Source organism: Syngnathoides biaculeatus, chromosome 3 (assembly GCF_019802595.1).
Source record: "Syngnathoides biaculeatus isolate LvHL_M chromosome 3, ASM1980259v1, whole genome shotgun sequence".
Taxonomy (NCBI): domain Eukaryota; kingdom Metazoa; phylum Chordata; class Actinopteri; order Syngnathiformes; family Syngnathidae; genus Syngnathoides; species Syngnathoides biaculeatus.
This window is the reverse complement of record NC_084642.1, coordinates 25,980,857-26,004,937: the sequence shown is the minus strand read 5'-3', so window position 1 is coordinate 26,004,937 and position 24,081 is coordinate 25,980,857. Positions and strand designations below refer to the sequence as shown.

At 40.6% G+C, this 24,081-nt stretch overlaps 2 protein-coding genes across 4 annotated transcripts; one reads left to right on the top strand and one right to left on the bottom strand.

Moving 5' to 3' along the window:
* Positions 1–1,128: 1,128 nt before the first annotated feature.
* tgfbrap1 (transforming growth factor, beta receptor associated protein 1) lies at positions 1,129–9,964 on the bottom strand. 2 transcript variants are annotated; one of them, XM_061815059.1, is made up of 13 exons: positions 9,630–9,964; positions 8,125–8,840; positions 6,981–7,175; positions 6,707–6,861; positions 6,416–6,498; positions 6,160–6,340; positions 5,894–6,054; positions 5,397–5,454; positions 5,176–5,319; positions 4,666–4,809; positions 4,327–4,486; positions 3,607–4,073; positions 1,129–2,877 (listed from the first exon to the last, which is right to left on the bottom strand). In XM_061815059.1, exons 2-13 carry the CDS (start codon positions 8,819–8,821, stop codon positions 2,689–2,691), a joined length of 2,634 nt encoding a protein of 877 aa, XP_061671043.1. In that variant the 5' UTR covers positions 8,822–8,840; positions 9,630–9,964; the 3' UTR covers positions 1,129–2,688. The 2 variants fall into 2 exon arrangements, with proteins under 2 accessions (XP_061671043.1, XP_061671044.1); XM_061815060.1 differs by having other exon boundaries at positions 9,746–9,963.
* Positions 9,965–11,298: 1,334 nt separating this feature from the next.
* cul4a (cullin 4A) lies at positions 11,299–24,017 on the top strand. Of its 2 annotated transcripts, none has more exons than XM_061815061.1 (20): positions 11,299–11,970; positions 12,469–12,584; positions 14,060–14,164; positions 15,359–15,433; positions 15,511–15,584; positions 15,654–15,816; positions 15,885–15,974; positions 16,049–16,131; positions 17,751–17,818; positions 18,125–18,243; positions 18,326–18,518; positions 19,199–19,303; positions 19,596–19,706; positions 19,894–19,979; positions 20,088–20,195; positions 22,398–22,511; positions 22,579–22,684; positions 22,767–22,939; positions 23,017–23,169; positions 23,256–24,017. In XM_061815061.1, the coding sequence occupies exons 1-20, from the start codon at positions 11,835–11,837 to the stop codon at positions 23,349–23,351; spliced, it is 2,274 nt and encodes a 757-aa protein (XP_061671045.1). In that variant the 5' UTR covers positions 11,299–11,834; the 3' UTR covers positions 23,352–24,017. The 2 variants fall into 2 exon arrangements, with proteins under 2 accessions (XP_061671045.1, XP_061671046.1); XM_061815062.1 differs by having other exon boundaries at positions 11,300–11,970; positions 15,359–15,427; positions 23,256–24,016.
* The last annotated feature ends 64 nt before the right edge of the window (positions 24,018–24,081 follow it).

Here is a 24,081-nt window from a genome sequence, read left to right as displayed (position 1 = left end):
GGATGTGGGAGGAAGCCGGAGTGCCTGGAGAAAACCCATGCAGGCACGGGGAGAACATGCAAACTCCACATGGGCCGGTCCTGGATCGAACCCGGGACCTCAAAACTGTGAGGCCAACGCTTTCCAGATGATCCACCATGCCACGTTTAAAAAAAAATTTAAAACAGCAGCGTAAGTATTAAACTCCCCTGTTGCATTAATAGTGTTCCATCAGAACAAGTACACAGAACCACCATTATGCATGGACAATTTCTTTTTTTCTCTTGGCCCTCCCTCTCGATGACCAACTTACCCGGTGCTTATCAAATATAACAATTAAAATGTATTTTAAATCAGTATTTGGGGGGTGCGGGGTCTGTCTGTTGATGCCAACTTGGTTAATACATTGTTTTATCGCCAAAATATGTTAATTAGTCATCATTGGTCTGAAGTTGTCTCAATTTACACAACTCATCCATCCATCTGAGCCGTTTATCCTCACAAGGGTCCCAGGAACATAACCTTTTCACTAAAACATTTTAGCCACCTAAAGGAAGAGGAAAAACATTGTGAGCTTCATGACTCTTCAGAGATGACGGGCCAATCGCTCTGCTCATGAGGAGTCTAAGGTCAGCCACATATTCTATTTTGCAGGATTTTAATTTTTCTCAGGTGTAATCGAGTGTGCCACTTAAATACAACCCCATTGCTCATTTCCTATAACATCCTGTACAGAAGTTCTGAGGTTTGAATCTCATCTCAGTCCTTTCAGTATGGAATTTGCATGTTCTCCACATTTGTGTATTGCCCAAATGTGCATTTTAGGTTAATTGAAGAGTAAATAGTCCGTAAGTGTGGCTGCTTGTTGAATGTGTTGCCATTTGCTGGTGAACAATCCAGGGTGTACCCCACATCTCGCCCTCTGAGAAACACTAAAAAAAATGTAACATAGTCTGCTCATTTCAAAGTTCTACTTGTATACATTATAGTCAGTAAGGGAAAGGTTGCTACGTGTAAGCTTGCTTTCCTGTGAGCCACACTAGCACTGGGTTGCTTCGTGTCCTCGTGTGGCACAGTATACGATGGTCTCAAGCCAGGTGAAGATGAGATCTACATGAGTCACTTGGCCAATGCAGTGCTCATTAAGAAATCAGAAATGCAAATATACTCCCTAAAGTAGGAGGGTCACAGTGCATATGTCACAGGTACATCATTCCAGCAGAACATTTTTTTTTAGGTGCAAATGCATGGTATTCAAGCCACCAAGATGGAGTGTTCAGTTTCATATTTATTACATCAGATGGGTTTGTAGATTAAGCATTCCATCTCCACTTTAGTTGATTTGCAGTGACAAAAGGTTTAAAAAAATGCCATATCTATATAACAGAACATAAAAAGGACAACAGTCTTTTTTTATTCCAATAATTTTAAGTCAGGTCATGATGATGATGATGGATTCATGAAATGTACTAAAGTAGGTAACTTTTGTTTGTGCCTTTATCCTAAAAAAAACTTGACAAGTAGTTCTGTAGTTACAATGACACCAATTAATTAGGGCAATTTTAAACTCTTGAGAATGTTTTGGAGTACATGCCTTTGAGAGGGAAAAAAAGTCAACTAATTTTAGAGGAATTAAAACACAACCCTTCATTCCAGACTGTAAAGAGTTATGAAGAGTTTGTACACAGTATTGTGGTTTACAGGCCAATCCATATTTATTTATTTTTTTAAGAGAAAGTACAACATTGCCATTATAAAAGGATTTGCGGTAATTTAACTGAATTAGGAGTGGTGTCTGCATTGTTCAGACGAGTAGAATCCTTCAGTATCCAAGTATTGGTTTTATCTTCCTACAATTCCCCTCCTGTGCTTAAACGTAGTATAAGACAAACTCATCATCCATTATGATTTTTTTTTAAGTAATTAATTACTTACTCACAGATTTTCTACATAAGACCCCAAATTAAGAAACAATGGAATGATTACTGTTTTGCATTTCAAACCCGTTTTTTTTAATTGTAAATTAAAGTTTTTGTCATTTGCACAGCAATGATTTACAAATGAGAAATAAACTAAATCATAAGGAGGGAAAAGCAAAACTGTTAAGATGTACGCATCAAAATCAACTTAATAAACACTCAATTACAACATACAGTGCAATTATAACAACCAGGACATTCAAGGGAAAGGGTAAAGGGTAACAAAAGTATCTGAATTACTGGGCCTAATGCAGTATACATTTCAATTTAGTATCCAAATCTGCATTACGCGTGTTGGATTAATAAGACGAATATGGATTTGAATAATTGTGCCATAAAAATAATTTGCAATAGAACTAAGACACTACGACCTGTAGTAACCTCAGTCACTGCGTGGAAGCGAAAAAGAACAAACCAATAGAGACGCTCCAGATGTGTGTAGGAGTTCATCTTGTATTTGATTACATTATTAAGGGAGCTCATTTGGCTTTGACCTTGTTAAAATTCTGAATACGTTGAGCCGCGTCACACCCTCACAGCGTACAATCTCTTCTCACATCTCTACTTTCCTCTTCTCCCGAAAACATAGCTGTCTTAGTTCTTCTTGCAGACTCCATGAGCGACCTGACCACAGCAAGAGAGGCTGAGCAGCCTTTCCCAAAAGCCAGAACATCCTGCTTCATTCTGGTGCTTCCAGTCAAAAATCCTGTGACGTGTGATGGACCAGTGCTCACGTGTGGTTCCTGCTGTTAGTAAACTGTCTTTTTGCAGGGGAGTCTCTAACTCTTTGGGCAAAACAATGTGTGTGGACAGGCACACCACCAGGGAGGCACACCACTTCTGTGTCACTGAAGGTGTTGTGGCATAAGTGGCATCCCTTCTTTGCAGACACTGCAATTGGCTTTTTTGTCTCTTTCAACTGGAACAGAAAGTAACAGTAAGTACTATGAGTTTGGGGTGAAGACGACATGATTAATGGGTAGTATATGTGTTTGAGGTGAAGATGATGATATGAGAGATGGTGAGAGAGCGAGAACCGGCCCGATTGGGGCAAATTTATGGTGATATGATTGGCTTTCCAATTCTGTATGATGGCTCTAACTATACTCACTGTAACGTTTAAAAGCTTAAATATACATCTGTAACATCCCATCTCGTTGTACGATATGAGGTATAATAACAATAAATGGGATTCTATTCTAAACAATACCGTTGTTATGTTTTGCAAGTTAGTTTGCGCTGGTCTCGAGACGGCACTCTGCTCTTAGCCATCATGAGCTGTGTCTTGACTCACATCTTGGCAATGAAACCTTTTTGTAGCACAACAATTAGGACCGAAGCAGCTGCAAATTCATTTGCACTGACAAGGGGCTGGATTGCTGTTTCAGAGAGTTTAGGTGTTGCCTTGGCTTTGCCTGCCTTTTTGCACCTTGCCTCACGTGTTTAATACTTTTTCCACATTTTTACACACAATGTTATTTCTGAGTTCATTTGTTCTTCTTTCTGTGCATATGTGAATTACTTGGGTTGTTCCCAACATCTGGTGACAATGTCAGGTCAAGAGCACTTTTGGAAGTACAATTCGTGAGAAAAATGGCAATGTGTTCAATCCTCATCTCAGTCGCTGTATATGTAATGAAGCACTCACCTTGTCGTGCAGTAGTTGAAGGTGTTCAGAGTGGGCGAGCCCGAGTGCAATCTGGGATGTGCGTGACGCATGCATACTAGCTCTTATGGCTTGACCCAAAAAAGGGCGTAGCAGTTGCAGCGACCAGCCATCTGGCAGCATCCTGAGCACACGAATGGGATCAAACAACTCTCCGTGACGATTCAGGAGGTCCACTGCTGCCATTTCTAGATCTCCACTGTTATTGCAAACTGACGACTGGAATTTTCCAGTGGCACTTTTGTCAAGATACTTTGCCAGGAGTAGGTGGAACAACTCCTGTCGGTAAGCAGAATCCCGACAAGATGAGGTCCAAATACAAAAGGCCTCGGCAGATTGGAAGTCTCCTAGCTTGTGCACTAAAATGTGGAGTGCTTTATCATGGTCCTCCAATTTTCCATATAGAGTTGCACGCTCTAGCAGCAGTAGTTCACAGTTTTCCATCTTATCTAAGCAACATAGAAACAAAGAACAAGCAGGTACCCACATCAATACTAGGTTTTTGAGAGTAGTATTCTAGAGGATATCTTTGCATTGCAACGCCATTTGTAAGAGTAGCATTACATGGATGGATGGATTTGTTTTTTTAGAATATGACTTTCATATGACAGGGATGAGAAATATGTTTCACCATCAAATATCAGACTGCTCTAAAACTACAAGGAAGCTTTCATCAGAATGCAGTTACAATGATGACCTCACCTAAAATATACTGAACACTATACAGATTTGACTCCCTGAGGAGCACCTGGAGCTTCTCTCTGGCTCTCTTGAGCTCTTCTTCATTGATCGGAGACTCAGATACTAAAGATAAGACCCTCTCCACGTATAAGTCTGCCAGAAATGTGTGGAATTGTTCCTCCTACAGAAAACAAAAGAACCACAGCAGCAACTGACCAATATTGAATCCGGTACAATAGAAGCTTCTATTTTCATTTCAAAATAGTTAACAATATGATCCACAAGACCAGTACATGCTACACGCACTATTTTCTCCGCATCCCATTAGTCAGCATCACGTGAAGATTCTGTGAATGGTACCTCAATCCGTCTTTCATGCACAAGGTGCTCCAAGTAGACAAGAAGAGCCTCCCTTTGCTTTTCCAGGTATGTAACGACATCGTCAGGCTTCAGGTCTGACTGGTTTTTACCAACAGGCCGCTTAGTGAAGATGTTGACAGCTGTCTGAAGAAAAATTAATGCCTGGATAACCACTGCAGCCAAATTGCATGATACACAATGTAGACGGAAATTTTCATGGAAGAGGAAACTATATAGTCTATACTAACTATATAGTCTGTGGCCACAACATTGGGTATGCAATCTAATCACATCCAATACAAGGTATGTATGAAAACTGTCAGCAAATAATGTTCTATTTTCACCTACAGTCAAGAAGAGGTAATGTTTACTATTGTTGTTGTTGTTGTGCCATATTGAGGGTTTTGTTGACCTTTTTAAGATACATTTAAGGAACAACAGTTTTAGATGACTTGTCATTTCACTATTAATTGAAACTGAAAACTGAAAGCAATTAAGAGATTGACCTACAGTGGGATTTTTCTGTAGGGCCCAGTTTGCATACTTCCACACAAGGTTCAGATCGGCAGTGGAGCTGAGAAAATCTACAATGTACTCAAAGAGATCAGGTCTTGTAGAATCCTGCAGTTCCTTGTCTACAACACGAATCCACATCTGGGGGTGGGGGGGAAGAGAGCTCCATAAAGATGTCCTTCACATCCTATTAGTATCACACACCTGTTTGAATTTACCTGAAGTGCTGCTGAATCTTGGCCATTACAATGGTAAAGCAGCCCGAGTGCAAAATATCTGCAACAGAGAGGATGGAAGAACAGGCTTATGATGAAGACCATGACTTGTTTTCCCCCATACAATGTACAGAACTTTGTTTATATGTTCACAGAAACAATCCACGGTAGTAACAGATGGGAATGTGACAAAAATACTCCTTTACTCTACTCTCCTTATGACATGAATTGACTCATGCATTGAATCTTAATGCTGATTGTTGTGTTCATGTCTGCCTTTTAAAATGAAACTTTGCCATCAAACTTCTTCAGCTGACTTAAAAGGAAGCTCACGTGCACATTAAATTGAACATTGAACAAAAAGTCTAAAGTGCAGCCAAGTTTCAGTTTCATAGGAGAATATCGCTTAGGATTCTCCATTTCCTTTTTTGACTATCTATTGTTCATTCAAATGTGGCCTCAAAAATAAGATGGAAAACTAAACACAGAGAGGAACACACTTGTGATATTTCTCCAGCCACGGGACACAATCTGCAAGCAGGCAGGAATTGTCTGACGCTAGCAGGTCAAGAAGGCTCTCATGATCCTGTTCAGCATACAATTTTAACAACGCAGTGTCCACATCCTCTTTACAACCATTGGCCACCTCTGTGCTTCGGACCTGTAAGGTGACGTGCATGAAAGTGTGTAGAAATGTATGAAAGTACAAATAAAATGAAAGCAACAAAACAAGATCAAAGAAAATAACGTAGGTTTCCTATACTACCTCTGTCAAATAACTGATCAGGAATTTCTTCCACTTCATCACTTTTTTGTGATCACCCTGTGCCAGGTGGTTGAGATCTGCAAACTCATGGAGAGGAGGGTGGCAGCGTGTGAAGGAAGATGAAGTTGGCAGAAGCAGCGGGTAAAGAGAAATTAGCTCACGCACATCCAGCTGGCCTTTCCTACAGAGGGCAAGAAACAATTTAAGAATGTGGTCGAAGTCAACCGATTGCCCCTGAAAACTTAAAAACATTCACCTGAAATTTTCCTTTGCTTCTAAGAACTGAAGTTGGCCAAATTGTATGAAGCCAGCCTGTTGCATGATTCTTTTGTGCAAAACCTGTGTAATAATGTATTTCAGGAGATTAAAAAAATAATATTGGTAGTATTGTGACAAGAGATGAAATAATTTTGCACAGACGTGCCAATTCCAGATGTTGATAGAAATGGATGATCAGGTTTTTTTTTTTTTAAATATATTTTAGACCAAATGGTATGGCACAAATAGTATTTATTACAAAATTCTTTGTAAATGGTCTGTTTATTACCTGGAACTTTTCTTTGGGTATATTTCTCTGTCCTCCCTCTGTAAGGACAAGTGCTTCCTCCACTCTGCAGCTGGCCAGTAAGTCCTGGATCTGTCTCTCAAGCGGCAGGGGCACCAGAACATATACCGCTTTAGTGGATGCTACAATGACCTTCCCTAAAAACACACAACACTCATGGGTCACAACTCCACTGCGCTACACGTTACCAATCATCCGGTTCAGACACTCTTATCAAAATGTAGAAAAAAAAACATCAGGTTTTGTGACACAGTACCTTCAAAGTCTTGCAGAATGTGTCCGTCCCTGAATGAAAGTGTCTGTTTTAGCTGTTGATCCAACATGCTGTGGATGGTAATGAAGCTCTCATCCAAGGCCACCACATATGGGAAGCAAACAGCAGCACCCATGACAGTCTCAGACCAGTTGACGGGAGCCCGTTGCGAAGCCCCTTCAGCGTTGGCAAACATTCCTATCGGAATAGGGATGGTTTAGATACGTGACAGTACTCCCCCCCCCATATGAGCGCAACTCATGTGATGTCATTTTTGATTAAGTTAGCTAGAGACTCATGGAAAAGTTACTAAACAAATTTCCAATAAACACTGTAAATGTGTCGTGCAAGAGCTAAGGAAGAATAACGGGGGAACACAATTGGTTTTGAGCTATATCGTGTAGACAGAGTTGGTGATTTTCAACCACATGATTTACATTATTGGATAACAATTTAGGATAGTAGAGCCCCACATATTCACGGTTCAGCACCCGGAGATTTACCAATAAGCAGATTTATTTTTTTTTTACTGTGGAAAATGGTTGTTGGCAGTATATTCCTGCTTTTCCCCAAATAGAATTATTACGGGTGTCAATTGTTCACAGGGGACACACTGTAATAGCTTTTTTAGATGGGGGGGGTCCCAAAACTGGCAATAACGGACATAGCTGTGAATCTGACTGAATAAGATTTTTTGAAAAGACTCTTAAAAACTAATTTAAAAGGTGAGTTATAGAAGGGCGGCATGGTGGTCGACTACTTAGATCGTCTGCCTCATACTTGAAATCCTGTCTTTTTCTGTGTGTTCTGGCCGTGCTTGCTTAGGTTTTCTTCAGGCACTCCCACATCTCAAAAACATGGATTAATTGGAGACTCTAAATTGCCTGGTGTGATTGTGAATGGTTGTTTGTTTCTATGTGCCCTATGGTTGGCTGGCGACCTCTTCAGGCTGTACTCCGCCTCCTGCCCGGAGATAGCTGGAATAAGCTCCAGCCACCCTTGTGAGGATAAGCGGCTCAGATAATGGATGGATGCAGTTATACACCAGCTGAAGCGCCATAATTAAGTGAATGATATGAATACATAAAACCAAGAAAGAAAGCAACACTAAATTGAAGCTAAGATAGTCCATCCTGATGCAACTTACCAAGACCACCCGGAGCCGCCAGGAGGAACTCCTCCCGGGCAATCCTCTTTACAATTGGTCTCCGCTCTTCACTGTTGTAAGGGAAAAGTTCTTGGGCGGCTTCTGTGTTGTAGTTCAAGATCACGTACCGCGTAGCCAACGCTAGACACAGGAAGTAACCATCGAGACTGACAGCACAGGGTTGCTCCGGCGTGCTCACCTCTTTCACCAGCTGTACCCTGTCCTCATAGACCATGTAAATTTGCACTGTCCTACGCTTGAAGGAAAGGACACCCATTTCCATGCAGAAAGGATCACCGTTCACCGGATTCTCATTAATGCAGAAAGTGGTCACACCTTTAATTCTGGCACCACCTCCGGCCGTTGACGGCACATTTTCGAGAGTCACCATGTCCACAAGAAAAACTGTTCCATCGCAAAGCACTATGAGACGCTCCAAAGCAGAGGCAGCCCGCAGCTCAGCCACTGGCTTCTTAAGGCCCAAGTATTTGTGGAGCAGTTTCTGAGTTGAGTAAGTCAGCGTCCCTTTGGGGGAAGTGACCTCGTCCAACAGGAAGTGGTGGATGAAGCAGTCATTGGTTCCCACATACAAGTGTTTTCCACAGCATTCAATACATTCAATGTTGATGCGAGCCTTGTCTCCCATGAGGAGGTCCCGCTCCACAGCCGGGATGAGCTCAAAGGCCTTCACGCTCATCTTGGCCAAGGCATTGAAACTAGAAGACACAAGAGTAGTCGGACTCAGCTTACCAATACAGAAATGATCAATGTGGAAAGTGACTCCTATTAGTGTACAACTAATAATATAATAACTGCTGAGAACATTTGAAAGCTGCAATGCCACACAATTTGCATTTTGCAATTGGCATTTTTCAAAGAAAGGGTTCCATATCAGTTCAATTCAAGTTCCTCTTTTTAACAATAAAAATGAATGCATTGTGGTGGAAATAAAAACAAATACATCTATATTAAACGTAAAAATTTTTTTTAAGAAAAACAAAGTTTAGAGCAAAGGTTTTATGGACCTCAACCTATTTGCTTGATTAATGCCTAGCCAGAATAATACCTCCGCGACAAACCGAATCAGCAGTACGCCAGAAACAAAACCTGGGTTCTGAGAATATGCTACGCTATTAAGAGCATTTGGCATTTGAATTTAGGTGCACGTAGGTGATTGACTGCATGATTTCCTGGTACTGTTCATGGATTCTAGTTTGGCTCGGTACGCCCTTCCAATTGCTATCCCTAATAACGACAGCGAGCCTGTGCAATCCACGAGGGCTAAAATCACGGACTACATTTGTAAATGCTTGTGATAAGCAATCTAATAAAGTGATAAGTAAACACAGTAGTAAGGAAATATATTGGCTCGTTTCTGAAGCTGTTGTTAGCCCTTGCTGCCAATGCTAGTAAGCTAATTATGACTGGACATGGGGTTTTTTTCTTAATATGATCAAACAAGTTGGTGGATGACAATATTTCCCCTAGTACACAGTAACACTCACAGAGATAAATGTAAAGTAATCAAGCTGTCTTTCTTCCCTTAAGACGATCTCTTTGCACCAACTCCCTGCCCAATTTCCCTCATGCTTGCTGGTTAGTGACCGTACACAGCACTCACAGACGCAGGCTGCAAGCAAGACGAGATCATCAGCTCTTGTTTTCCGAAAATAACCAGACGAGATGCAAACAGACAAACATCAACGTGTCCATTTTAAGACAACAAGAATATAGCATGAAGAGTTGAGCTGGCTGTCTGTGCACAAGTGTGCAGTATTAAACACCGCCCAAAGTACCGACTCTCTCGTGACGTCTGGCAATTCAGAGGTTGCGTTCAAGACCATTCAGTGTAAGGAACGTGTTGTCGAATAAACTGCAGGAGGACTTGTCGAGATTTTGCGTACAGTACTCTCTTCAAATGAGTCGGTGTTCTCTTCTGTTACATTTATTTTTTTCTTGATTACCCACAAGAGAAAATATGAGACATATATTTACATACAAAACGCAAATTCTGAATGAAAAGGAGCAGATAGGATTAGAATAAATCTATTTTCTGGCCCCTTCTGCAGAACATTTCCATTCTGCATGAGTAAATCACTAAAGTCTTCTATAATATTTTAATATCTTATTTAGGTCAATGTCTTGATTAACCATTTTATAATTATTCAATACCCTGGATTTTATAAGCGCCGGCACGGGGGACCGGCTGGAAAAGCGTTGGCCTCACAGTTCTGAGGTCTCGGGTTCAATCCGGGACCTGTCTGTGTGGAGTTTGCATGTTCTCCCCGTGCCTGGGTGGGGTTTCTCCGGGCACTCCGGTTTGAATTCCACATCCACATCCCAAAAACATGCAACGTTAATTTGACACTCTAAATTTCCCGTAGAAGTGTGATTGTGAGTGTGGCTGTTGTCTGTCTCCATGTGCCCTGCTATTGGCTGGAAACCAGTTCAGGGTGTACCCAGCCTCCTGCCCGTTGACAGCTGGAATAGGCTCCAGCACTCCCCGCAACCCTTGTGAGGATAAGCGGTTAAGAAAATGGGTGGATGAATGGATGGATTTTATTTTATATGCATTTTAATGTATACATTGATGTTGACTTTTTTTCTTTTTAGCTTCACAACTATTTGAAGACTCCTGTGCGTTTCAAATTGTAGTTGCTTACTCGTGTTTGTTTTTTTTTTGGGGGGGGGGTTGGGGTTCATATTAGCCTCGTAGATCCTTTGTAACATTTTAAAATCTACTAAATCGCGAAATTTCATTTCCATATATTTTATAATTGTAAAAGGACGGATGATTGATGAATTCTCCAACAGTAATTCGTTAGTTTTATATATATATAGTTAGATGAATGAGTTAATCTACAATAACATTTTCAACAGAGTTACTTTTAGTCCATTTCCAAAGTATGTTTTTGTTTCTCCATCACGGCGTATCAGAGTACAGTATTTCAGGTTGTTTTGTTGTTACGCTTTTTCGTATCACCTGCTCTTGTTTTTTGGAACATTCCCTAACAAGTGACGCTATTTAACGTGTATTTAAAATTTGGGAACTTAATGTCCGAATGGAAATTCCATAACGGAACGTGTGCTCTGTAATCAAAAAACTGTTCCACGGACTGCTTTCAAGTGTTGCCGTTTCAAAGTGTTTGATTCGTGAACGCAACTCGTTTAGCCTTCTCCCAAGATGCACCTGTCCGACTGGACCCAAAAGCCATTTTGTTGTGTATGCTAGCCGTTTGGCCAAAAAAAAAAAAAAAAAAATGTCAGCATGAATAACGTGTATCCGTAACACAAACGCTAACTGTATAGCGCTTTTGATTTAGTTTAGTTTTGTTTTTTTTTATATTCCAAGATGTTAATATCGAATCTACTCGTCCCCGTAAGTCGACCAAAGTTTTGTGGATGAGCAATGAGGCTAATGCGTTGTTGCGACTACCTTAAGTATGCTACAGTTACAGAAGCACACTGTTGGATAGCTGTCTGCTCTAAATTGTTTGTTTTGGTTGGGAAACCCAAAATTAGTCTTGTCTTTTTTTTCTCTCACTCGCAGAGGTGCTATCTCAACACATTGGCACTTTTCCCCCAAAATCAAAGATACTTGGTTCACCGATTAAGAATTACATGGTGATTAGGCGGCTGGGCAATCGAAAGAAAAACTTAGCAAAAACACTTGGAAGGACCAAGCGTGAAGCTTTAGAGCTAATCTGATCATGGCTGAAGACACCAGACAAGACAAGAGAGCCAACTTCTCGGCTATAACGGACACCAACGGGATGACCAGGACATCGTCCATGTCTTCTGCAAAATCTGGCACTTCCAAGAAATTAGTGATAAAAAATTTCAAAGGTATCGTTCTCACCATCATATCAGACACAGTACCATTTTATATTCAAAGACAATGACAATTCTCTCGCAAAGGGCAACATCTGATTTTGTGTTAATTTGGTATTTAGGGTACAAATCATGCAATCTAATGTGCAACTCAAGAACATGCTAAGGTTGTTATTATGTGCCTTTGAAGTTTTATACTTTACACATTTGGCACATTTGTTGCTCTTTGACATTTGTTGAGAGTGGAAACCTTATACAGTATTATTAGAACTCAGTTGTTTATTAGCTGACAGTTGGGTTGCTGGTACCGGGTGTCCTCAAATATATCACATCTGTTACGTAGTCAGTTTCAATACAATGATGTTTGCATTAACTTCATTCAGCTCCAGTGGAGTAATGTTTGTAAATGTTGTAATGTTTACTTAAAGCTCCAGTCTAATCTACAGTATAATCAGTATTGTGTTCTTGTATTCATTATTACAATATTTTTGCCTTGTTTTTCCATGACTACAGATCGGCCAAAATTAGCTGAGAACTACACTGAGGACACTTGGTTGAAACTACGAGATGCAGTCAGTGCCATCCAGAACAGCACATCCATCAAGTACAACCTCGAAGAGCTTTATCAGGTTCACTGTCATGTTTGTCAGCGTCATAAGTTCACATGTAGAGAGTGAATCTGTTCATGAAGTGTGTAATTACTGAAAACCTCTAAATGTAGCATAGTCAAGTGTCTTCCGCCCTACCCACTACTCCAAACGATTTCAAATTGTAATTTTGAATATCAGAGCTGCCCCATGGTACGCAATGTCCGTATTGTGCTCCAGAAATCATTGAACGCTGACCCATTATGGCTGTAGTACCAATTGTTCCGGATATTGAGTGTGTGTGGGGGCTAGGGGGATCCACCGTCCGACATGACTGACCAGTATGGGACTTTATCCAGCCTCCAAAAAATATAATAATATAATATATTAATTCAAGAAATAAACACTACATTGTGTAAGAAAATGGAGAAAAAGCTGCTTGGTGGCACACTTTATTAAAACCCCTGCTAGCAAGCTACAGGGGCAGAAGTTCTCTTTACGTTCAGTGTCAATGTATTGGAAGTCACTAATCCTCCATAGTAGCATATAAACTAAACTTCTTCCCATGCTTTTTGCATGTATCATTTACATTATCAAGGATGGAGGGTGCAGATGCGGACTAGGTAGGAAAAGATGGAAAAGCTTGACACTAATTGCTAAGCTATGGTGTCATGAAGTCGCAAAACACCGAAAAAATCGTTTCAGTGATACAGTCCACTTGTGACACAGTTATAGCAGAGAATAACCCAAGTTTGAACAAGCCAATTAATAAACATCGGGAGATATAATTAATCAATTCATTCATTCATCTTCCGTTAGGGTTTTCCTCAGTAGGGTCGCAGCCATGGTGGAGCATATCCAAGCTATCTTTGGGTGAGAGGCAGCATACACCCTGAACTGGTTGCCAGCCAATCGCAGGGCACATATAGAAAAATCAATCATTCAAAATACAAAATAATGCACAGCCTCTAAATTGGAAGTGAATTAATACATCACTGGAGATATCTAAGAAAGGGGTCAGGTTAAAGGTATATTTTATCCATCCATCCATCCATCCATCCATCCATTTTCTTAGCTGATTATCCTCACAAGGGTCACTGGAATGCTGGTGCCTATCCCAGGTGTCAACGGGCTTGAGGCAGGGTACAGGCTGAACTGAACAGTCCCAGCTGTGTGGAGTTTACATCTCCCTGTGCCTCCGTGAGGCACTCCAGTTTCCTCCCACATCCCTAAAACATGCATTAATTGGACAACCTAAATTGCCCCTAGGTGTGATTGTGAGTGCGATTGTTGTCTGTCTTCTTGTGCCCTGCGATTGGCTTGCAACCAGTTCCGGGTGTACCCTGCCTCCTGCCCAATGACCACTGGGATAGGCTGCAGCACTCCCGTGACCCTTGTGAGGAAAATTAGCTCAGAAAAATGATGGATGGATATCATAGTTGACTTGACTGATGGTTGATTTTATTCTTTTCTTCTCTGTCTTGTTTTTTTTTTTTTTTTTTTTTTTTTTTTCAAAGGCCGTGGAGAACTTGTGTTCATATAAAGTCTCCCCCACATTGTACAAGAAGCTCCGGCAGGTCTGTGAGGATCACGTGCAGGCGCAGATCTACCAGTTTAGAGAATATCCTTTTATTCAGCATCAAGTCTTAGATATTGTTCAGAACAAGAACCTCATGATTAGATTTGAGTTTGATCCTGTGAGTCGCGACTCAATTAGATTTTGATTGTTTAGGTTGAGATTTCATTCGAGTCTATATTGAGTCGGTATTGATTCAATTAGGTTTATTTTTATGCCTAGGTTGAGGAATAAAACATGAAAATAAACATTTTTTCAATAACCTATTTGTAGATATTGACTACAAAAGTAAAAAAAAAAAAACATTTACGTATAAACAAAGAAAAGTAAAGTGCATTGCATGAAAGCTTTAATAATACTTCTTTCCTCCTGGAAGTAGGAAGAAAGAAGAAAGTAGGGCTGTCATTGTTAAAGCTATAAATCATGATTAACTGAGAAAAATCACATTCATCGCGTATTAACTCAGATTAATAACACACATTCCTTTACCTTACCCGTGAATAGATATCTGAAATATGGTGCAGGTTGAAATACGTTCAATGCATATGGCAGTCTGATATTTTTTCCACAGCTATATTATTTTTATATTTATACATATTTTACTCATTACTGTCTATTTCAAGCATTTTATTGAATCTTTTAGTGTGGAGTATTCGTACATTTGACTGCATCAAATTTTTCTCTCTAAGCAATACACTCTCTACCCACTCACTGCGTTGCTGTTTTTCATTGCAAAACTCAAAGGCTTCTCAACAAACTCGGAAAATAAGCAATAAAATTATGTAGCAATAATTATTTCCTTTCCTTTTTTTTGGGGGGGGGGGGTCCTGCTCGGCTGTTAGGACAAGTAGAAAAGACGGTCTGTATCCCTTTTATGTTAAAACAGTTTTACTGTCATGGACTTTTTAAGATGGCAATGTGGTTCGAAAAAAATACATCAATCTGAATTTCCCAGTATTGTGGAAGAAGGCTTTGAAGACCTGTAGTCTTCCTCCCATTTTCCTCCTTATTTATATTTATAGAGCAATAAACTGTGATCATGTTTATTTAGTTTTAGTACTCTATAATAGGTTTTTACTTTGTGTATTTTACACAAGCAAGGCATACCAGTAATATTAGAAGAAACACCCTTCAGTATGAAACAGTCCAGTTCTACATTATTTTAAATTACCACACAAAGTCAGGAAATAAAGTTTTAAAAGATGACTTGGGATAATTTTTCCTTCATGTGGAGCTCACAGAGTCTTTGGACAATCTTTCCTTCCTGAAGAGGATGAATCGATGCTGGCTGGATCACTGCAGGCAAACTGTAACGGTTGATCATGTCGATGCCTTTTTTTCTTTGTAGCTACTTTGTCTGTTGCTAATGTTCTTCCTTCTTGTTTTATATAGATAATGATACGAAGCATCTTTCTCTTCCTGGATCGCACCTATGTGTTGCAAAGCTCCCTGCTTCCCTCCATCTGGTAAATGATACCCATGCACTCACTTTTAGGGGGTAAATGATAAGGTCTCGGGTTATTTGTGCCTTTCAGGGATACTGGACTGGAATTGTTCCGTATCCACATTGTAAGCGATAGTGTTGTCCAGAAGCGCACAGTCGATGGCATTTTGGAGCAGATTGAACTCGAGCGGAATGGCGAGACAGCTGACCGCAGTCTGTTGAGAAGCCTATTGGGAATGCTTTCAGACCTCCAGGTAGATAATTAAATGTTATCCATACACTGAAATCATGCCAGTTTATTTATTTTTTTATGTTTTTATAGGTTTATAAAGTGAGTTTTGAAGAGAGATTTTTATTTGAGACAAATCGCTTGTATTCTGCAGAGGGACAACGTTTGATGCAAGACAGAGATGTGAGTTACACACAGCATTAATGAACTTGTAATATTGCAATCACAATTGTTTTGCGTAAATATGCTATTACCAGGTTCCCGAGTACCTGCACCACGTGGCTCGTCGGTTGGAGGAAGAGAATGATCGTATCATGAGCTACCTCGACCAAAGCACCCAGTAATATTTGCAGTTATATTATGAAAATCTCTCTGAAAAATATATTCTACAGTCCTATGAAAAGTGTTAGCCCCCTTCTCAAATAATTTTTTTCTTCATAGTTTCCCCATTTTAATGTTTAAGATCATCAAACAAATGTAAGTATCAGACATAAATAACCCAAGTCAACGTAAAATGCAGCTTCTCAATGGTGATTTTATTGATGAAAGAAAAAAAATCAAAGCTACATGGGCCTGTGTGGAAAAAGTACTCGCCACCCGAGTTGAATCACGAATTATGGCTAATTGTGGCTAATTATCTTTTTGGAAAGCTTTGTTCATTCTCACTTATCACGACCAAACCCGATTAACTCCAGAGCTGTTCAATCAAGAAATCACATAAATGTCTGACTAGGAGCCTACAGTAGGGTGTCAGCGCCTCCTGTCTTGGATAGGATCTGCTTTCTGTGCTTTTTTTTGATTGCTTGAGGGGCAATTATCTGTAGGGAGGGGCTGTCCCGCTTTTCTCTGGTCTTCCGGCCGTTCGGGCCAGGCCAGGTCTACAGGAGTCTAGTCCCTTACTTCACACACTTGGCACATTTTTACTACGGTACTCACACTGTGGGTACTGTACACGTTGGGAACAGTCAAATCTCATTCAGAGTCCTTTGGGGGACGACCACGAGGGTTGATGAGGTGAAGTCGGCCTGGGTACCTTCACTGATCTGGTCGCCTTTTCTGCTCTGCCAGTCGTGCAGTTTGAATGCTTTATACATCTGTCAGTGGGGAGAGTGCAGCGTCGGGCTGGGTAAAACACTCAGCCAGGTGTTCCGACACTCCAGGGCCCGCCATGCTTTTTCCCCTGGGGATTTTTAATGCACCACATACATTTGCGCATCCTCTGGGGACCTGGTTGGCCTCGTTTGGGATGACGGTTGCAGGTTATGATTGCCCCGTGACCGTATCGCCTTATCCCCCACAAGTCTCCCTAATTTTAATGCAGTACACCACACACGATGACGGTACAAGGATAATGTTTGCCAGTCGGGACGTGGGAACCATCGTATCAGTTTGTGGGTAGTCGGTGGTGGGTATTCACATTTCTTTCGGCTTGGCTCCCTCGATCCTGGGGAGTGAGTGGTATGTGCCGGGATGGGCTGGTATTTTATGATTTTTTTTTCTCTCCAAAATTATTAAAATCCTTTACACCAGTGATTCTCAGTCAGGTCAGTCAGGAACAACAGCTTGCAAAACAACTTACATGCATTCGTATGATGATTTTTTTTCCCAGTAATACCCATCAGTCAACTCTGTACACAAATACTCTGCAGCTCATCCTCTTGCTGGAGGATATTATGGCTCGCAATGTGCTTTTGACGGTACCGCAAACTCATTTGAAACAGCATTTAAAAATATATTGTAAATGTTTTCAGAGGTTAATTTTACTAATATTTACTGTTATTAACTTCAGTAAAAGTGGGTTGCAATTTTGCAAGTACAGTGTATAGGAAAATACGTGTCCTGTGGCTGACAACAGGTATGAACCACTGCTTTGGACTGGACGTGCATCATCATGCTTTTGAGTAGATTTTGTTCATTTTGGTCATTTCCTTTTCTTATGTCGTCTTTACTGTGTTGTAGAAAACCTCTTATCAGCTGTATTGAGAAACAACTTTTAGGAGAGCACATGACTGCAATACTGCAAAAGGGTATGCTGGCCCAAAATATTTTATCTCTCCGTGTTTGCATCATATTAAAGCTGTTTTACCATCATGAATGCTGAACATGTACTGTTTCAATCACGACAATTTGCTGAGTGTCCATCCACCCATTCATCCATTATCTGAGCCGCTAATATCCATTGACTTAAATTATTCTGATTTGCCTTTACTGTTACAGGATCTGTTGGAAAAATAGCTTTTTTTTAATGTTGCATCTGTATGGGGAAAAATATGTAACTTAAACTTTGAAATGTATATTGCAATGTAGTGACAATTTAAATGACATTTTCACAGGTCTGAGCATTCTGTTGGACGGAAATCGTGTGACCGAGCTGGCCCTCCTTTACCAACTGTTCAGTAAGGTGAAGGGAGGACTCCCCACATTATTGCAATTTTGGAGGGACTACATCAAGGTGGTGCTCATAATTGATGTCCGCAGACACACTCTACTTAAACTGTTCTAGTGACCTTCTCATATGCACTTCATGTCCATAGTCCTTCGGTGGAGAGATTGTTTGTACACCAGAGAGAGACAAGGACATGGTACAAGAGCTGTTGGATTTTAAGGACAAGATGGATAATGTGGCTGAGAGCTGCTTTGCACGGAACGAGGGCTTCATCAATGCCATGAAGGAGGCCTTTGAGACATTTGTCAACAAAAGGCCCAACAAACCAGCAGAACTCATCGGTTTGTTGGACTTAAGAACCAATTTATGATGTATATTATACACTGATATGAAAAGATGAATATGGGACAAGAACTCAACATTTTATCGTTTATTTCGACGTATTTAAATCTGGAATCGGATACACCATTTTGAAGACAGCATTAGTAATGGAACACCTAACTTATAGGCAATAGAACTGGAATAAATAAAGTGAATAAGATGTACTGGAAACTCACTTGCAAAAATTTGTGTTTTCCAAGCTTTCACTAGCAATGTGACAAGATTTGAAATGACAATCTATAAAAATGCTAAATCTGTTTCGATTTTTTATTTTTTTAAAGCAGATGTTAGGTTTCTGTGAAATTTTGCTTTTTGTGGGGAATTTTTTTTCATGAGACATTTACATGTGATATCGCCTACATAAAATCTGGTCTAGAAACTAAAAAAAATCCACAAACAAAAATATCTACCAATAAGACGTTATGTGGTGAAATTCTGAGGAGTTCTCCATGTCGATGCATCAAAATTATCATAATGCTGTTTCAAACTGTGAAGTTTTCCCTAAAAACGCAAATGTTTTTATTTTACGGCAAAAAATGAAGTATTTGACCTAATTTATGGATGGAGTTGGAGGTTGCATATTCCATTTTATTTATTTATTTTTACTTTATTAGGGCATTAACATTTTTTTCCATTCCAGCTAAATATGTGGATTCTAAGTTAAGAGCTGGTAACAAAGAGGCTACAGAGGAAGAGCTTGAGAGAATTCTTGACAAGATAATGATAATATTCCGATTCATACACGGTGAGTTACCTATATTTAGTGTTTGTTTGATATTCATTTTCTGGATTAAAGTTTTAATTTGAGTTTTGATGCATTACACGCCTAATGTGAGAAAACAGGTGATACCTTTGAACAACCCTGTATCACATTCATTCCTTGGATCAAGTTGTTGCCTAAAATAATTACGGGTTTGTGATCCACTGTGATCGATTATTGTTTGAAAACAAATTTTCTATAGTTAGCAGGTATTGTAAGAAAAGGCTGATACTCTTAGGATATAACGAACACCACATTGTCTTGCTTTCTTTTCTAGGAAAAGATGTCTTTGAAGCGTTTTATAAAAAGGACTTGGCTAAGCGTCTACTCGTTGGCAAGAGTGCCTCTGTAGATGCTGAAAAGTCCATGCTCTCCAAGCTGAAACATGGTAAGTTTCTCATCCGATATACATGATTACTGATGTATAAATGCACCAAAGTTGTAACTTTTGATACATCCTGGTTTGGAGACTTGAAAATGTGGCATTATGATTTTGCTTCCTGAAACTTTTTTGGGGGCATAATGAAGCCTAGACGTGTTTTGGTGGTTTTGTTTGTACCGTTTCCTTCATACAGAATGTGGAGCAGCATTTACCAGTAAACTAGAAGGGATGTTTAAGGACATGGAACTCTCCAAAGACATCATGATACAATTCAAACAGGTATTTAAGTTCTCTTTCCACATACTGTCACTTTGAAAATGTTATGTGGAAATGCACAAGGACTTTTCGTGTGAATTTTATGCCTTAAATTATGGTATTTCCTCTTAGTACATGCAAAACCAGAGTGAGCCAAGTAACATTGAATTAACTGTCAACATCCTGACCATGGGTTACTGGCCTTCATACTCGCCCATGGAGGTCCACTTGCCTGCAGAGGTAAGCATTTGGGAAATCATCAAACCACTCACTGTACATATACATACAATCCAAGAGCTGGAGTAGTAGAGGACAAACCTCCACCAAAGTTGAATAATTGTAATTTAGATCATCATACAATCTATAGTTACTGATAGTGCTGGATTAAACAATATTTTTTAAAAGTTTTGGGGGAAGCAGTCGCTCACCATCAAGCACTTGGGCTTAATTCCCGCTGTGGACAAAAAGTTAGAGAGATGTTTATCTGCTTCCTGACCACCAATGCCAATGAAAACACACGGTGGACCCTACTATGGGAGACGAACACGCCCCTTCTGACACAGAAGCCGATTTCGAAAAAGAGAACATCACACAACCGAGTGAAGTTACCAGGGCAATATTACCCTATTGTTTCGAGCCATATTCAGATGATATGCGATCACGGCCTAACCGCCTTCCCGTCCGATCCACTTCCGTGGCGGAGATGAGCCATCGCGGCTCATTGCAGCCGGCCGGCGTGGCTCATTTTCAGCGCCGAGGTGGTTTATCACGGAGCCAAGCCGGGCTGCTTTAGGGCGTTGTTCACAGCCACCGCAGTACGCGATGAACAACACCGTCGAGCCATTAATAACATCTTAAACATCATGACAGTGGCCCTTTAACGTTGCAGTGGTTTAGAATGGCACTGCGTCATATCTGGTTGTACGCAGTAGTGTAGAATTGCCCTGTGTCATATCTAGCTGTATGAAACGTGTGGAACTAAGATCTCTTGATCTATACTTAAAATACAGTATTAGCTTTTTTAGCACAGTATCGTCTGTGCTTTCATCCTGGATCAGGCTGTGCCAAGGTGGAATTTTATCATTACACACCATCTCATCCTGCACTTTCTACTTTGGCTTCTCACTCGAAAAAGAGAAATTCTTGTCCAGTTTCACCATGTTTTCTCTGATTATTCACATACCCAGACAGTCATTGCATCTTAAAACAACGGCATTTCTTTTTTAACTTTCTCCATTAATATCGAAAGTAAACATGAGCAGCATGTCTAGCTCGTCTTTGCTCTATGTTGCCCAGACCACAGTCTGTTAACGTAAGCAGTGCTACCATTATAAAACAAATTGATGGGCTGCGTAAGTATTGTAACATTTGTAATTATGACTGTACCTCTGTAAGAGTGAAGGGGGACAGTGTAAGGTAAACTAGTGCACAATCCCACACGCGGTCATCTTAGATGGAACATTGGTTGACATCTTTTTGGTTTTTTTGGCACGCCGTCCCGCGATCAACCAAAAAAACTGCTTCGCGATCGACCAGTCGACGCATTTAGCACCCCTGGTATACACAATGGACTAGTCACCAGCCAATCACTGGACACAAACATTCACACCTATGAACAATCGAATCTTGAATTAAGTTAACCTGCACTTGTTTGGAATGCGGGAGGAAATCGGAGTACCTGGAGAGTACCCGTGCAAGCACGTGAAAAACACGCAAACGGCACACACCCAGTAACATGCAGTCAGGTTCATGGTTTGTGATCTACTAATATTAGTCAGACTTGTAAATGTATAAGACAGAGTAACATATTTACATTAAATTAGCAGCCTACATTTATATTTTTTAATTGTATAAACATTCTGGCAGCACGATGGTTCAGCTGGAAAGCGTTGGCCTCACAGCTCTGAGGTCCCGGGTTCAATCCCGCCTGTGTGGCGTTTGCATGTTCTCCCCGTGCCTGCGTGGATTTCCTCCGGGCACTCCAATTTCCTCCCGCATCCCAAAAACATGCACTATTGGAAGACCTTAAATTGCCTGTAGGTGTGAATGGTTGTCTGTCTCCATGTGCCCTGCAATTACCTGGAAACAAGTTCAGGGTGTACCATGCCTGCTTCCCAGAGGTAGCTGGGATAAGCTCCAGCACTCCCGCCATCCGCATTTGGAAAAGCAGCTCAGGTAATTGAGAATAGATGGATGATTCGATTCCAAACTGTAGCCACAATAATCAACAATTTTTTGCCTATGAATGCCAATATGTTTATTGTCCAGGCAGATTTATTAAAATAGGTCTCACTTGGATCACTAATGGATTTTATACCTACATTATATTTGATGATAGATGGAAAATTGTGGCCAATGAGTCAATAGTGCGACTGTTTTTGTACCATGTGTGTTAAACAATCATATCTAACCTCTAAAATACTGTTTTCTTTTCTTTTTGAGATGGTAAAACTCCAAGAAGTGTTTAAAATGTTCTACTTAGGGAAACATAGTGGGAGGAAGCTGCAATGGCAGCCCACACTTGGCCACGCTGTACTAAAGGCAGAATTTAAAGAAGTAAGTTCCTACGTTATTATGACTCAGAATTAAGCTTCCCTTGAGAACTTTATTTATCATTCTGTAGGGAAGGAAGGAGCTGCAGGTCTCCCTATTCCAGACATTAGTGCTGCTAATGTTCAATGAGGGGGAGGAATTCGGCATGGAAGAGATTGGTGCTGCTGCGGGTATAGGTTTGTGGTTTTAATGTCTCATTTACTTAGAAAGTGAGCCAGTGGGCCCACCTGAGGGGTTACCTTTTCTTTTCCCTAACAGAGGAGGGCGAGCTTCGACGTACATTGCAATCCCTTGCCTGTGGAAAAGCCCGTGTCCTCAACAAGATTCCACGGGGAAAAGATGTGGAGAACGGAGACCGTTTCAATTTCAACAGTGATTTTAAACACAAACTCTTCCGCATTAAGATCAACCAGATCCAGATGAAAGAAACTGTAAAAACACATTTCATCTAGTGTCCATCCCCAAAAGCAAACACATGCTTTGCGATGAAATTACATTTTCCTTATAGGTCGAGGAGCAGGTCAGCACAACTGAGCGAGTGTTTCAAGACCGGCAGTATCAGATTGATGCGGCTGTAGTGCGTATCATGAAGATGAGGAAGACCCTCAGTCACAACCTTCTTGTTTCAGAACTCTACAACCAATTAAAGTTCCCTGTCAAGGTGACTCATCTCAATATAACTTGTCTATTAGTACATGTCCATGCACACTCTCAAACCTCAGTTGCCTCTAACGCTTCTCCCTGTAGCCTGGCGACCTGAAAAAGCGCATTGAGTCCCTCATTGACAGAGACTATATGGAGCGTGACAAGGAGACTCCTAACCAGTACCACTATGTCGCCTGAGGTGACTTCACTGTGGAGCCATGCTTTCATCTCAGCAATTGAACGGCTGCTCCCCAAAGCAGCCTCACAGCCCTTCTGCCTGCCCATCTTATACTTGGCGCCACAATCTTGGGTACAGCATCCATATCACACATTGATCCAGAGAGGGGGGATTTTGTTGGGCTTTGTCCCATACACGTCTCTCGTGACTTTGGGGTCTGCCAAGGGAGTTAAGTCCAAGGGGGAGGCTGGAGGAGTGACCCACGTCGTTTGTTGGGTTTATAAGAAGAAAAGAGAGAGAGACAGACAGACAAGCACTTTCCTTTTATTTTATAGCTGTGAGTAGGGATTTTTGTTTGGTTGTGGTGCTCTGAATTCGTTTCAGGGAAATTTTTGTATTGTAGTAATTTTATGTTACATTTTAAGTGTTTAATTTTTCCCCCCCAAGAAGTTCTCTCTTCCAAAGTTTGATTTTCATTCATGTGAAGAGAGTGTTGTGGCCAATGACAATGCAGGTGAAATATGAGTACTTGGGGCTATTTTTGAGGGTCTCTTGTTTAACCAAATTCATCAGCCATATGCTTATTTTGGTTTGTTTTGAAATCAGGTTGTTTTCAATGTAACGATAAAAGTAAATGAATGGGTATTTAATAAATAATTTGACACCCAAGTGCTGTAGCTGTTTTTCCTTTTGTAGTGTGCAACATCCATTCTACTAAAATTTGATTTGAGTTTGTTTGAAAATGACTGA